Genomic DNA, 16,668 nt, shown 5'->3' with positions numbered 1-16,668 from the left:
AACAGACGCAGCAAAGAAAATTCGTGTGCTTGCAAATTAAGCCATATTATCTTTATGGAACACACCACGCTTGAACCACACACGTCTACATCGACTGGACCCGTCTTTTCGACTTCGACTCCTATCTGGACCCTCTCGACTTGAGACAGCAGTACTTTGCCGACTGTGGCTTGGTATCGCTTTCACAAGATCTTTCGCCTTCCGAGTCGGTATGGATGAGAGCGCGGCTTGCAGTCACTGTGACGGCGAGAAGACTATAGAAGACGTACGTTTCCATTCTCCTCGATAAAGCACGCACCGGCTATCACAAGCGGCCGTGTTGGCACGCCTTGACGACAGTCGTCTTTCAGAACAGAGTCTTGGAATGAAGAGATGAACTGCCGTCGCACCGAAAGTCGGTCAAGACTTTGCTGACCTTTTTACGTGGCAGTTCCCTATTAGAAAGACTACAATAATCCCATCCCGCCCGCTTCTTTTTTTTTTTTCACGCCTTTCTTTTGTCCCTGCTCTTCCTTCCGTCTTTACTTCCCCTTTTATTTCCCCTGTGCAGGGTAGCAAACCGGAGGCTTTAACTATGGTTAACCTCCCTGCCTATCATTTGCATCTCTCTCTCCTGGTGACCTCTGGATGAGGTGAGAAAATTAACTGTAGCGTCCTTTGTGAATTAGCTGTGTTGTGCGTGCTGTTCGCACACGATTTGCTTACTTGCAGCGGTAGTGTTTTACGTTTACAGGTACCTATCACTGCGTTATGTAATCTTGAGCACGTAACTAATTCTTGTCTAAGTGTGTGGCTAGATTTGGATGGCTTTCGGGTAGTGCCCCTTCCCCTCGGTGGTTATATTAGATATATTTAAGCGTCTGGGTATGGGTAATATTCTGAAAGGAGTACGACAGTATCAGTTTGAAAGTAAATGAGGTTTATGACTGCCATATAGCAAACTTGAGGTGACAATTATTGGTTGAAAGAAGTCACTAGAAGGTTGTTGGAAGCAAAAGGGGCAGAGTTTAGCGATGTCTGTGCATGCTAGTGATTATTTACAGGGCGAATAAAGTGTCGTAGCGGCGGCACATTCACACAAGTACCTGGTTGACCTGTAGTATATTCAGCGTGAAACTATGCATACAGGAACTTTCGTTCGAGCCTCGATTTCTCTATATTCATTGTGGTGTGCTGCTTCTGGTCGCTGCAGGCTGCAAGGACCGCTTTCCCTGAGCGTGAATAAATGCCAGTTTAGATAAAGGGCTATAAAAGCACGTTCGCCAGTAGTTTGTGATTGCTGGCCAAGGTTCACAAATGTATTATAATCTGAGAGTTCAAGTTCGCCTACAAACTTGCCTTGAAACTTCCCACTAGAAACTTCACTCGCTAAACTTTCTTCATGTGTAACTATATATTTTAAATATAGAGGCCTCTTCAAATGGACAGTATAGAAATAAACGTAAACTAGCAAGTTTTGCACTCCCCCACTCGGCCTTATTTCATTCTCCTCGACATAATTGCGATATTTGTGAGCGACACTGAAACACTTATTAGGTTTTCTTTTTTTTACTGCGCTCTATCATGTCGTTCACTTACTGACGCTTTATCTCGCCTGAGGATCATTGCCGTCGTTGTATTTGACCCAAATTACTTAATGTCAGTCAGCCGGTTGCGCCAACATAAACTGCCTTAGATAAAAATTCGAAGCTGCAATAAGCGGCTTCATGTCCATTGAAGTCCTAACAAAAAGATAGGTATATGCGTCTAAACATTGAACCGGCCTGCTGAAGCATTTAACGCTTAACTGGTTCAATTCGGGGTTCTCGCTCTATGGACTCTATTTGACATGAAAGAAACAGGTCCGGAGTTTAACGACGCAGTCTCGAGGAATCGAAGGCATGGAATAACGAATTAGAAACAGCGATTGGCCTTGCAACAAAAAAAAAAATTATTTGAAGCAATTCTGCAACATTTATTTCAATCCATAACCATACTATAAAAGCTTATATGCAAAAGCATGAAGGTAGGCAGAACAGGTTGCAAGCTTAGTCAGTCTGCTTGAAATTTACACACGTACTTTATTATCTTCACTCAGCTTTGGTTCTGTTGCATGCATTAATAAGTGCCATTATATCTCGCCCTAAGAGACAACATTTATCTCGAATTTAGCGATGGCGTAGTCGTGAGCTGACACTTCGGCTGCTTTCTCGTCGTCGTGGAGACCCGTCGTGATTGCTCTACAACTATGGCGTTCTGCTGCCGAGCCTGAGGTCGCAGGCTCGATCCCCGGAGACGGCGCCGCATTCCGATGGAAGCGGATTGTAAAAACAGCTCGGATACTTAAATCTGAGTGCACGTAAGAGAACCCCAAGTTATCAAAATTATTCCAGAGGCCCTTACAACCTACTGCTCCGTTTCGGGACATTAATGCGCATTATTTGATTTGATCTCCATAGCCGAGACACAGTCTGGTCATCCATATACTATTTCGGCCGTGGCCATTAGAATGCTCTCATTTCTACAAGAGACCGTTTTAACATTGACCAAGTTAGATGCTTCAATTCAGCTTCACTCTCAAACTTCAGTTGGCATACATTTCGTCATACCCAGGTCCCTGTGCGTCTTTAACGACGGCAGCTGAGACGCAACGTTGCCAACAGTGAGCTTCCATACACCTGCTTTAGAACCATTTTTATTGATCTTTCGTGATACTATCGTAAGTATAACTTAATATTATCCCCACACTTAATGCAGAGTAGAAAATCCGCGAACATATGCACTCCGGCAATAGTCTCCGCTGTCCGATTAAGAGCTTCTATCTCGCGTCCTCTATCTAGCAGGTTGCTGAAATTAGACTCGCAACTAGTAAAAGAGATGAGGTTGACTACACGCACGTGAGTTTGGATTTGTACTAGCACAGTAAGGAATGCCTCTTCCTCGAAAAACAACACTGTATTCGGCGAAATTATAAGCCCCACCATGGCAAATATCTAGCAGGGATGTTCACTGGAAGGCCACCGGAACCATTCAGACATAAAATGTAAACACAGCACGCTCACCCATAAGCGCTGCCGCTAGATCGCTTCCAAATGGACGCCACCAGTGAATGGCAGTGCACATCCACACCGCGCACTGCAGGCATGCCCGTCGGCCAGCGCAGTCCAGTTAGGACGACTGTGCGCTACGGCTCGCGTGATACCAGCACGACCTTGAGAGAAAAACTGGGACAGCCGCTACTATATTTATTCGCGCGTGGAGCGTAGCGGCGAGGGAACGCAACAATCCGCCCCCGCTTGAAGTGGTCACGTGGCTCATTGCGTCATGGGGGCTGCGTTCTCCCTCGCCGAAACGTCCGTTCAAGTTGACTGACTTTACGGGCTAGAGAAGACAATGTAAGCCACCGCTTTTTTTTTTCTCTTCTTTAGAAATAAAGAAAGAGTGCAGAGTACACTTAAACAATGTGTTCGTTCACGGCTCCCTGCTCTCGCGTTCTTTTCGCACTCTTCCTATTCAGCGCAGTGGTAACGTGTTACTGAACTTCGTGGAAACTCGAACACAGAAAGGGCCGCATCAGTAAACGTTCCCATGGAAGGTGTCAACAAGTGCGGATGGTGGCATTGAGGGTGAAACAAGAAACGCAGTTCACTTTCTTTGTAACGAAGTGAGTTCTATACAGTCTTGAAACGTTTCAGGATTGTTGTTTTGTTTTTTCGAGGATTGCATAAGGCTGTTGCATCTGTTACTACGACCCCTCTCAGGAAGCTTTAATTATATTTGTAAGATTTAACTAAGTGTCACAGTACCTTCAAGGACCTTTTGGACAGATCTTGAGCTGCAACATGTACTTAGTCCATGGACTAGTGCCGCCTATACGTAGCGCGCTATTTGCGAACGCACGTTCTGTGAGATACTCAATGCTGTAATTTAATTATGCATGTTTTGTGTACCATGTGTCTGTCGCATGCAGGTTCGTTTGTCCTATGTGAATCATTTCATTTATCGTCGCAATTCTCGGTAGTGGTATACCAGGCGTGCCACTAGGCAAACCTCACCAGTTTTCATCAAAGAACCTCGCTCTCACCTTTTGACTAGAAAACTAAACAAGCGAACGGCAAACAGGAACTAGCATGTTTTCAGTGCGAAGTTAAAAGGCAAAAGCGCCCGTGCTTGGCTTGCATAAAGTTAATTATCTCCATGACCTTGAATCTTGCAACCATGGCCACGTGGTGTGCTTCAGAGCGCATTATTTGGGGTCCCCACGCACACTATTTTTCTTTTACGTAACATCATGGATCAAAAAGATTGGCTTTCGCCTACGAGAGGCTACATTGAAATCTTATCAAGGCACTTGTGCTTCTTGTTTCATATACGCGGTGAACATATTCTGGGTACATACTAATTCCGCATTAAGCAAGAAGCGCTTGGTATTTCTCTCTATTTTTTCTACGAGATATAGTGTTGAAAACTTGTACATATATGCAAAGTTATAGGCTGATTTTGAATATGCGGTCCATTTTTTTATATAAGCTCCCCTTAAGTAAATTAAATATTTGGAAGATATCAATTCCTGCAGTTCGGCTAAATAAGGTATGAATGGCGACTGTATGATTTAAAGAATGCCATAAGACTAACATGATCACTCTGCCTTACCTAGAAGAAGAGTAGCGAGACTTCAAAGCTAAGCGCCAGAAAAACACTCATACGAGTTTCAACTACAAAACTTGCCAACTCGTGTTCTACGTAACGCAGAACAATGAGGTTGGCCTTACGGCATTCTTTAAATCATACGGGAACGATTGATGCCCTATTTGACAAAATCTAAAGAACGATATCTTGCGAATGGTCGCATAATATAAATAAAGGAAGCTTGCATGAAATTAGAACCAAAGAAGAAAAACAAACAATGGACCTCATTATCAATATAAGCAGATAACGTTACATATATGTACAACTTTTCAGCCTCATACATCGAAGAATAATGATTATTAAAATTCGTGGTCTCAGACCTACATATCCTCTTAAATAAAGAACGGCCGTGCAGAGCCGGTATAAGGAAGTGAGAGAAGTAAGGAACCGAAAGGAAGTTAACAAGACTATCCTTCTGTTAGGTGTCCTACAAATGAGGAAATTAACTTAAGGGAGTGATTTCACAAGTGAAACGTTAAGTGTTCAATAGGCAATACAATAAATGCAAGAAAGCAAAATAAGAAAGCTTTGAAAAGGTTTGTTGTTCGCAGTGCCTTAGAGTACTAATTTTCTTGTCTTTAAACGTTTTTCAGGCTTTTTATTTTAAAGCGTGTTAAAACAGAGCCCTTTAATTGCACACTCTTCTTCCAGGAACCTTTCATTTGACCCACCAGCCACGTGTGCTATCGGTTAAGACATTATGCAGTCATAAGTTCTCTGTCTTAGTTCATAATATTCTGCACCTAAACAAATATTCCAGTTCCTCGAAATCGCGTCTCTACACCAGCTCTGAATACGAGATGCACTTGAAACGGCATCTTTAACCTGCGTTATCGCTACCACATATATTGTAAATGTAACTGCATTCGTCGGCTCAACAATTTGGAATATGTTACCCCTCGGGGTTAACTCATCAATGTTTTCCACCGACCGATTGACCGATTGATTGATTGGTTTATTTATTTATTTATTTATTTATTTATTTATTTATTTATTTATTTATTTATTATTTCATCGATTGAGCGAGCTACCGACAAGCAAGCAATTGACAATGAGTGAGTGAGTTAAGGTCACATGTCACGGTCGTACACGGTTATCGCCAACGAAGCACCACTCACCTGGTAATCGGAATCACTGCGGCTGCCCTGCTGACTAGCGCTGCTGTCGACAGATGTCGACTCAGAACCAATGCGAACTGTAAGAAATGTGCACCACATATTGTGATCACTCATTATTTACTTAATCTCTTTAGCTACCAAATTTTAACAAATACCAGCAAGGAAAAACGCGATGTAAGCGAGGGCGATTAATAGGTATCGGACGCCTTTTCAAGAGATAGTTATTACGCCATAATTTAGCTACAACACCTATACCTTTATATTTTTGCGCAACAACAATATTTATTATGTTGTCGTTGAGCTGCATTGCGACTGTAAGTGCTATAGCTTAACCTTGTGTTAAGAAATATGAATCTTTAATTGGGAAGGTAAACAAGGCTAAATAAACTTTCTTGTGACTGACGCAACGAAAAGAAGTACTCGTAAAATCCTCTGCACGTATAGCTATGTCGTATAGCACCAATAAACCCGATTTAATTACCTCAACTAAAGAAATGAACATTATTTTACATAAGCAAAGAAGGCCTCGAAAGGCCTTAGGAAGTGTATGAATCGACATTCCCCCAAGCCAACGTAACTTTATAAATGACAGTTTTCACGGGAAACATTATGGGCGCCTCCTAGTGGCCCTCTTGTTGTATAAAATGCACAGCATTCACCATATTATTTTCGTTCACATCAAAATAAAAATATAATTTATTACTCATGAAAGCAAGCTTTATTGAATGTTGCAAAATCTGTGCATAAAGAAATGTTTATCCCAAGGGTAACGATAAGATTACTTGGGATGCTGCTTTGCGGAGTGGAGAAAAGCTTTGTTATAAAAGAAAGAAAAAAATAATATTTTACACATCTGACCTTATTAAAAAAAAAAAAAATATCAGACATGGTATATGAACACCTGCCGTACATGCATACTGTGTATTGTGAGAATGCAATGTAGGTCGTATCAACGTAAAACATGCTCACTGAACTTGTATAAGTAACATATTTTGCACAACACCAAAAGCAAGCTGCTTAGCATGAATACGAATACAGCGTACTCAATGCTTACCTATTGATCGTTGTCCCGAACAGGTAAGAATCACGATGTTCTGGAGGATGGAACAAAGTATAAAAAGAAACAGAGGTGACAGGAAATTAGTTGCCGTGTTATTTAATAAAAACTAAGCCCCAAATTCTCACAATCTCACTGCATGCGAGACCTACTGGCAGCCTTGCTAATATTAACGTTTTTTCTTGCCCATATGGATAAGGTATTTAGTCCTTTAGCGCGCAAAAGAAGACAGGTACAGTACGACAGACGTACACACTGTCATACTGTCTCTATCTTTTGTGGACGCTAAAACGCTAAAATAAAATACCAACATGCCCAAACTTGCGTTCTCTCATCTAAATAAGTCAAACACGCTTAATATTAAGGTCATCTCCCACGAATAGGTTAAACACATTCAGTATATAACTGAATTACGCTAAAGCAGCTCTCAAAAAGTTAAAAAAAGATTAATAGGAATGCGCACTGCACTTATGCACCGAATGGGTAATGGCGGCGCAGCCATAGGTTCGGGAACGAAAATCTGTGCAGACTATGCATCGCAAGGGAGAGCGGAGGGAGAGGAGCGGAAGTGCTTATATAGCTGGACCTCGTTGAGCGATACCCCTCAACTCGATCCACGGGCCCAAACCCATCTTATTCGGCCCAGCAAGGTTCGGAGGCTAGAGGAAAGAACAAGTCAAAAGCGAACTCCAAATTTGAGGATTAGATTCCAGACGCCTCTCGTATTTCTTGGGATTTCCAGGATTCGCTCTCGCGAGACTACGTGTTTACCTCCCCCCCCCCCTCCCCCGGTCCCTCCCTAGCTAGCTTCGGTCGTGATTTTTCTTTTTCTTTTTTTCGGACACCACAAAGAGCTTTATTCGACAATTGCGAGAGGGTCCACAGCTGCTGATTTTGGTAGCTGAAAGGAAAGCAGGAGCAAAGGAAGCCTTCGACTGTCACGTCGTGACAAGCAGATATCCGTAGTTTTTTCATTCTTAGTGTTTACATGAAGACAAGAAGCAGTGTTAAAGATAGGGCGCTTCTACATACGTCAAGTCATATGGCCACAATAGTGACGAAGATAAAAGATTGAAGTAATTTTAGCGCGTTCCTCTTTCATTTCCTTTACTTTTTCTTATTAGCGTTGTCAATCACTCAACATATAATGCACTTAAGCAAGAAACAAACGTATAAAGACGCAAGCTAGACAAACATTACGTACACAGGTCGATTATTGCTTAACATTGCTTGCAAAGCATTAAGACAGACAGACAGACAGACAGACAGACAGACAGACAGACAGACAGACAGACAGACAGACAGACAGACAGACAGACAGACAGACAGACAGACAGACAGACAGACGGACGGACGGACGGACGGACAGACAGACAGACAGACAGACAGACAGACAGACAGATAGACAGACAGACAGACAGACACACACACAGAGAGAGAGAGAGACATACATACAGACAGACAGACAGACAGACAGACAGACAGACAGACAGACAGACAGACAGACAGACAGACAGACAGACAGACAGACAGACAGACAGCGAGCTTCTGATCCTGAGGAGCTACTGTCAGGACCCCTAACGGGAATCACTATACTTTTTTAAGTTCTGGTGACGATATAAAGCCAACAAAAATGCAATAGGAATTTTCAATTAGCCTTCACGTCGTTTCTGTTCCACCCGATGTTGCGATAAAGAAATCGTCCCATTCAGCACAATAATTTCAAACATGTTTGCGTAGATTTATTAAGGCAAAAGCCTTTCTATGTTCATGGTGAAGTTTGTGTCAACAGACGTGAGCGCCGGATTGTCCACCGAAGCGCCATCACGCCATATGAAGACAGATTAAAGAATGAAAAATGATTGATAGTGACAGTTATAGTGAATGATAACGTTATAACAGAGATTGGTAGAGGTTAATAATGACTAGTAATGACTAATAATGACTACTAATGACTTGTAATCACTACTAATGACTCCGAAATGGTCAATATGCCTAACGACAACTTGTAACGACTACAATTCATTAGAAATGACTAAATACGCTTAGTGATGACCAGTAACGACTACTAATGACTATGGTGTGACCAACATGTCTAACGACGGCTTGTAATGGCCACAATTGATTACGAATGACTAAAATTGCTTAGTAGTGAGCAGTAATGGCTAACAGAAAGAAGAGAAAGAGAAGAGGCAAAGAGAACGAGGCGAATGATAAGAGGAGGAAGAGTAGGCTTTCACCGTTCACCTCTTAAGAGAGATCTTAAGAGACCCTGTAATATTTTTCAACATAACACATGTCTTGGTGGGAATCAAATGAATTCTGCAAGAATTAGTTGTCGGCAGCGGCTTTTGTAATATCAAACAGAAAATGACCGATTTTTTTTTTTTGTTGTAAGTATCCTTATAGTCACAGCCACTCTGTGAATATTTAGGGGTTTGTTTCTATTAAGTGGCAGTGGTGTAGTGTAAATTGGCATTTCTTCAGACGAAAGTAGTCAAACCGAAAACGTTTTTCTATTTTTCTTATGGAATTTTGGAACTGTTCAAACGAAGGCGGTTAAAACATGAACGCTCTTTTTTTTATAGAGTTTCTATGGAATACCGCGATTTCACACTAAATAAAAAGCTTTCCCTGTCAGGAAATCACCTACACGTGGTCTCGGGCTTATTGAAATAAACTTCATTGTTTTCGTGAAAACACACGTTCCTTCCTCTGACCACACTTGCGCAAGAAATGCATTCATGCTTTCATCCGAGTCGAGGGTTTAATGCCAGCTGTGAAAGAGTCGGGATGAGTGAGAGAGGCAGGGATGCAGGCTTTCAATAGAACGCAGATGACTACCTGCTAATTTGGTCTCTCATGAGTCTACAAACAAAAGGTACAAGAAAGCGCAGCAGATGCCAGTGAACACACAGCCATAGAAGGATATAGAGGCCTCTTTTTGCGTTCCCAAGCTTCTAAGACTCTTTGAAGCTCTCTGATGAGTGCTCGCTCACAGTGTCTCGGTTCGCAGCACATGATTGAGGCTCTAACACAAATACTTTGCAAAATACATCAGTACGCAGTACGTCGTGCCTACCAGTCCTAATCCAGAGTAGAAAACCTCTGCGCTCCTTCCGGAGACCGCCTACGTAGGATAGACGAGCGCTCGATGGTGTCTTGACGATACCTGCGAAACTACTTCCTGTGCCAGCTGCTCGTTAAGCTTCGCGAATGCATGCGCCGCAGGACGCCATTTCTTTTTGATTCTTTACTGAAGGTGACAAAACGATAAATTACTGAGCAACGACACTACACGCTTAAAGGGCTTCCTTTCGGGGCATTCCTTATCTTACCGCCGGGTCCCCGGAGCGATGATATTTGCCGCGTTACGTTTAGTCAACCGAGCGTGACAGAAGCGCAAGCTGCACCTGCGTCGTTATTCTCGCACTAGAGTTTCTTTATTTTAGACTTGTTGTCTGTCTATTTATTCATGCTATTACATTTTCTTGCTTGCAGAGGCTTGCTAGACGAGTCAGTGGTGCGTATACGCGCAAGTCGCTTTTGTAATTTGCAGTAATGGAGAAGTAGTGGAGTTGCATATATATATTGTGCAGTAATAGAAATGGACCATCCACCAGAACGCCTGTTCTCACTTCATCGTCTTCTACCTGCGCTCGCTATCCCAGTGCCCAAAGTTAAGTGCAGCTTTTCTTACTCACTAACACTCCCAGGACTAGTTCTAGTAGTAACACATAAATACCCCGGAAAGCGGACGGGAAGACGGCGCCTTGGTAGCTCAATCGGTAGAACATCGCACGCGTAATGCGAAGACGTGCGATCATTCCCCACCCTGCGGCAAGTTGTTTTTTCATTCACTTTCAATTCCATGAGTTTATCACTTTCCTTAATTCAATTAGTAAGTACAAGTAACTTCCCCTGCGTTGTCCTTGGTGTCTCTGTCTGTTGGCTTCTTTTGATACGATTAATAAAAATGGGGCTCCTCGGTTAACTATATATATATATATATATATATATATATATATATATATATATATATATATATATATATATATATATATATATATATATATAAATATATACAGAGAGAGAGAGAGAGAAGGCGCGCAAAGCTGCCGCAATGGCGGCTGGACGCGTCTTTATCATCCATTCCAAGCCATGAAACGGCAGCGTTCGCCGAGGGGGCGTCGCATAGCGAGAGGAACTCGCCAAATTAATCGCGCACAGAAAGCATAATAGGATAATCCGCCGCAGGGCCTTCCAGAAATGTATCCGGCAAACCATGTGGGCCTTCCTCTTTCGCTTGCTCAGCGCCTGCTGCTGGTCGATAAAGTACGTCGCCACTGCGCGTAAATCTTTCTGGCAACTGCTCTCAGCTGTCGTGTCGTATTCTTTACTAGATGAAATTGTGCTCCGAATAACGAACTGATGTGAAATGAAAACGGGCTTTTAAGCGGCTACGGAGCAGGAGACAGATGCTGCGAAGAAGGGTCTGAGCTTCTTTTTTTCAGCGCTCCCCCGAGAAGCGAAACGAGTTTCCGAGCTGCAAACGGCAGGCTCGTCGCGTGTTGAGCTGGAGCCTGAAGGGATGAGAGCGCGCACAATCGCCGGAGCGAATGGACTGCGAAACATTCAAGTCGGTTGGGCAGGAAGCGTGAAATAAATTGTGTACCCCAAAGCGCAGCGCCGTTTCACGTTATAATCTAGCGCCAATGCTTTTTGCGAGTGAGTGGTTGGCTGTCTTCGGGCATTGCGAAGTAGAAATTATTTGCCAAGGGAGCACTTCGGAGTATACATCGCCTGCATATACGGGGAAAGCAATTGCAACATCTGCAATGCGCACACATATATCTGTGTCTGTGCGTGTTTTCAGGTGAAACACAAAGTGCGCTGAGTGGCCCGCACAGAGGACATCCTCAACACCTCAAGCATGCGTCTGACTGGTCTGGCGGCGCAGATTTAACTGTGAGGCAGTTGACGTGTCCCATCATGCTTAACCAGGGCTATATAATAGCACAGTGGTTAGCACTTCTGGCTTTCTACTAAACATTGCTGCATTCTCTTTCTTTCTGTTATTGCTATAAAAAATAAAGCAAAAGGAAAGCATAGCAACAAGCGCTACACCCACGCGAAAACATTTTTTGTTAAACAACAACATTGTTTGCAACCGTGCACTATAAGGAAGCGATAAGCGGGAAAGAAGAAAAAATGACAACACGTAAATGCACTCGGAAACTTACAAGCATGAGTGTTTCCCTTGCAAGCAATCAAATGATGTTTAACTATCTAGCCTTATTCAGAAACAGCAGCAGCGCTCGTTTACTTTTGTGCATAGATGACGCCCGAGGTGAGAGCCTCCGTGGATTTGGCTCCGAAGACGGCAGATCGCCCAACGATATTGCGCTAGCACGCACAGAGACAAGGCAGAGAACCCACAGAGAATGTGCTGCATAAAGAATGCCACTGAACCTCTCCATTATGTAATGAATGGATGGATCGATGGATGTTACGAGCGTTCCCTTTCGAACGGGGCGATGGGCTGCGCCACCAAACTCTTCCTATTATACTGTCTAATGTCCTACTTAGGTCAAAACAGAAAAAGAAAAGAAAAAGGAAAAAAAAAACACTCAATGAATTCACATAACCAAATTTTCTGACCTCCTATCGTCAACTTTGCTTTTGTACATCTACGTGTTTTTTTTTTTTGTCGTTTCCCTACTTCCACCAATCTTCGAATCGCCTCTTACTAATCTCCCCCCCCCCCCCCCATTGTGGACATGTTTACTTTCCCCCTGCTCTCGCTGAACCCAAGGGCTTCAAGGAGTCCAGTGGTGCCTAAATTGACCGCTGGGCAGATATCTACACATTCTAATAAAACATGCTATATTTTGTCCCTAGCCTTACCGCAGCAAGCACATCCTTCTTCTTCCTCCTTATACCTCGCTTTATAGGGGCTTACTAAGCACCTGTAAATCACCTATATAAGCACCTTTATAGTTGCGTACTAGGCACGCCTCACTCCTCTTCAGAAGTGACCCCAAGAGTTTCCTTGGATGGTAGCTCTTCCAATGTGGTAGACGCCTCCAACGTTGCAGGCGCTTCGCTGACATCCTGTCCTAGTGGTTAACTCTATATAGCTCTGTTTATCACTCTGTTTATCACTGCTGTGTGTGTGTGTGTGTGTGTGTGTGTGTGTGTGTGTGTGTGTGTGTGTGTGTGTGTGTGTGTGTGTGTGTGTGTGTGTGTGTGTGTGTGTGTGTGTGTGTGTGTGTGTGTGTGTGTGTGTGTGTGTGTGTGTGTGTGTGTGTGTGTGTGTGTGTGTGTGTGTGTGTGTGTGTGTGTGTGTGTGTGTGTGTGTGTGTGTGTGTGTGTGTGTGTGTGTGTGTGTGTGTGTGTGTGTGTGTGTGTGTGTGTGTGTGTGTGTGTGTGTGTGTGTGTGTGTGTGTGTGTGTGTGTGTGTGTGTGTGTGTGTGTGTGTGTGTGTGTGTGTGTGTGTGTGTGTGTGTGTGTGTGTGTGTGTGTGTGTGTGTGTGTGTGTGTGTGTGTGTGTGTGTGTGTGTGTGTGTGTGTGTGTGTGTGTGTGTGTGTGTGTGTGTGTGTGTGTGTGTGTGTGTGTGTGTGTGTGTGTGTGTGTGTGTGTGTGTGTGTGTGTGTGTGTGTGTGTGTGTGTGTGTGTGTGTGTGTGTGTGTGTGTGTGTGTGTGTGTGTGTGTGTGTGTGTGTGTGTGTGTGTGTGTGTGTGTGTGTGTGTGTGTGTGTGTGTGTGTGTGTGTGTGTGTGTGTGTGTGTGTGTGTGTGTGTGTGTGTGTGTGTGTGTGTGTGTGTGTGTGTGTGTGTGTGTGTGTGTGTGTGTGTGTGTGTGTGTGTGTGTGTGTGTGTGTGTGTGTGTGTGTGTGTGTGTGTGTGTGTGTGTGTGTGTGTGTGTGTGTGTGTGTGTGTGTGTGTGTGTGTGTGTGTGTGTGTGTGTGTGTGTGTGTGTGTGTGTGTGTGTGTGTGTGTGTGTGTGTGTGTGTGTGTGTGTGTGTGTGTGTGTGTGTGTGTGTGTGTGTGTGTGTGTGTGTGTGTGTGTGTGTGTGTGTGTGTGTGTGTGTGTGTGTGTGTGTGTGTGTGTGTGTGTGTGTGTGTGTGTGTGTGTGTGTGTGTGTGTGTGTGTGTGTGTGTGTGTGTGTGTGTGTGTGTGTGTGTGTGTGTGTGTGTGTGTGTGTGTGTGTGTGTGTGTGTGTGTGTGTGTGTGTGTGTGTGTGTGTGTGTGTGTGTGTGTGTGTGTGTGTGTGTGTGTGTGTGTGTGTGTGTGTGTGTGTGTGTGTGTGTGTGTGTGTGTGTGTGTGTGTGTGTGTGTGTTTCCATATGAGCACCACATATAACTTGACTGCTGAGCACCACATATAATTCAGGGTGAAGCCAGTGGCGCTGAATGCCGGCTAGTTCAGGGGAGCCGAAACAAAGCAAATGGTACAGTCCGCTGCCTACCACCTTATTCGAGGCACCATGTCGATCGAGACCGTAGGAAGCCTAACTTCGGAGTGCCTCGCGTAAGACAGCGAGAGTACCATGTTGCACAGGCTACTGTCTCGGTGGACCATCACGGTGGGCCTATTACGAAGGCCTTATAAAGCTAATCTTCTTTCTCTTCTCGTGGTGGCACTCTGCTACTTGCGCGGTTCTTGCAGGTTCTTCTCGTTTGCTCCAAGTTGCTGTTCTTGTGCGCTTTCTTTGCGACGTCTTCACTACTCATCTCCCTCCCTCATTTTCCCTTGGGAATTATCGTGGAATGGTTGCCTTTTTCACCCATTTCCACGATCGTTTCTCGCATTTCTTTACGTCCACTATGACAGCAGACTTATAGTCGCTTCAGGAGTTAGTATATTCACTATATTTGCTCTAAAGATACCTCTCTTTTTGTCGGAATATGTGATTATTAATGTCTATAGCGCTATGCAAAGAGAAAACAACCGCAAGTTTCCTCCTATTTCTGTTAAGTTTATAGCCTTAACAAACAATTTCTTTAAGTGCAGAAAGAAAATTCAGGGGATCCGATGTTGCAGACACATTCTGTAAAGATGCGCGAAATAGGCGGGCAGCAGAATACCCAATAAAGGAAACAAGAGGTTCTACCATTACCATTCGGTGCAGGTTCGTAATTACTTCAGTATCTGAACCCGAAATCAAGATTTTGGCCCACACATTTGCCAGGGATCCTAAACATGGCTGGACATTGTTGCAAAAACAAATATAAAATATTTCGTGTCATGATAGGTGGAAGACAAAATCTAACAAAATATGCAGGAAATATTCTTTCATGGATACCTTTAAAGATAGAAAACCAGCGCACCGTAGCAACCCGGTTACACTGCAACTTGAAGTTTCCGGCTGGTTATTACAGCCCGATCCCTTTACACAGAGAGCATTTTAGGTGCAGGTTATATAGCGATAGGCTATTTTTATCTTTGAAAAGTGAAGCAGCCCGACACAGGAATTTGGTACACCGCAACAATTTCATTTGTGTGCGATGCTTTTCGCACACTTAAATATACAGTATATGCGTGATGTGTCAGATGGCTTGATTCAGTAGACGCACGTATAAAGAAGCTTGAGTTCTGCCGTCGAACGTTACCGAAATTTGGAAGAGGCATTTTTAACTTCAACGTGACATTAAAAAATTAAAAAATACTTAAGAAAAAACTTTTTCAAAAATAAGAACAACGGATATTACTGAAACGCTTTTTTTTTCTTCACTGAGAATACTTCTATAAGGTGCCTAGTGAGCTGAACAGTAAAAGAAGTAACATAAATCATAAAATTTTATGTATGATAGGAGTGTCGAATCAGCAGTTGCGCAGTATTCGTCAGAAAAGACATATCGCACTTAATTGTCCGCATCAACTTACCTTTCAGGCTGTTCTCTTACGGGGACTTACGAAAGCGAAATATTGAAAAATTGTGTCCCCATACGTACGCTCTGCCACGTGCAGTGCTTTCTAACATGTTTTCGTCAGATGGGCTTTGCTCGTTGGTGCTAGACGACTTCCTACCAGTGCAGCCACTGTGTAGCTGTCGTGTCTGCGGAACTGATACACCGAAAAGTGACTGAGAATGTAGTGAGGACGTGGCGCCCTATGCTGGACCCCCCAGGTCTTGCGCCATTTTCTGAGGTTATCTATTAACAAATAGAAAGTTATATATAGTCTTCAGACGGCTGGTCGAATAGACAAATGGGTCGCAGACCTAGTCAAAATAAAAATTTTGACTTTTCAACATTCATCACCCTTGTTGACAAATGGAAAGAGTATACGGGGAAATCTTCTTACATATCCTCTAGGATACGACGATGTGAATTTCTGTAGTTACTATTTAATAGGACAGCGGCTCAGTGACAATGATACTATGCTTCAGAGAAAGGTGCGTGGGTTCAAGTCAAAGTCGCGGCGGTCGCATTTCGATGAAGACGAAACGCGCAAAACGAACGTGCTCAATGCTTTTGAGTGCCGGTTAAAGGGACACTAAAGGCAAATGTTAACTCAAGCTAAGGTGATAGATTAATAGTCGAGAATCTTTAAGACGTCAATATTATCGTGAACACAGCCTTTGTAATCGAGAAATTGAGGTATATGCAGAATACAATTAAAGACTCTCCCGCGACATTCAAGTACTTGCCCGAAGACGAAGGCACTCCTCATATATATTCTGTCACTAGTACTCAACCACCCGTTATAAAAAGACATCATTGTATTACATTATGAGACGAAAAAAAAATGCTACTTGTCCAGTTCTATTTCATTTTTAGAAGAAAAAACTCATTGATCCTTGAAGAACCATGACAACG

At 43.3% G+C, this 16,668-nt stretch overlaps 1 protein-coding gene across 1 annotated transcript in view; it reads right to left on the bottom strand.

Annotated features, from left to right (window-relative positions):
- LOC129387822 (uncharacterized) overlaps positions 1-16,668 on the bottom strand; it is a 133,106-nt gene that overhangs the window by 6,204 nt on the left and 110,234 nt on the right. Inside the window, exons 3-4 of the mRNA XM_055077406.1 lie at positions 6,841-6,880; positions 5,787-5,863 (exon numbers count right to left, since the gene is read on the bottom strand). Coding sequence (XP_054933381.1) covers positions 5,787-5,863; positions 6,841-6,880 — 117 coding nt within the window. The remainder of the gene's footprint in view (positions 1-5,786; positions 5,864-6,840; positions 6,881-16,668) is intronic.

This window comes from Dermacentor andersoni, chromosome 2, assembly GCF_023375885.2.
Source record: "Dermacentor andersoni chromosome 2, qqDerAnde1_hic_scaffold, whole genome shotgun sequence".
NCBI lineage: Eukaryota > Metazoa > Arthropoda > Arachnida > Ixodida > Ixodidae > Dermacentor > Dermacentor andersoni.
This window is presented reverse-complemented; position numbering and strand designations above follow the sequence as displayed.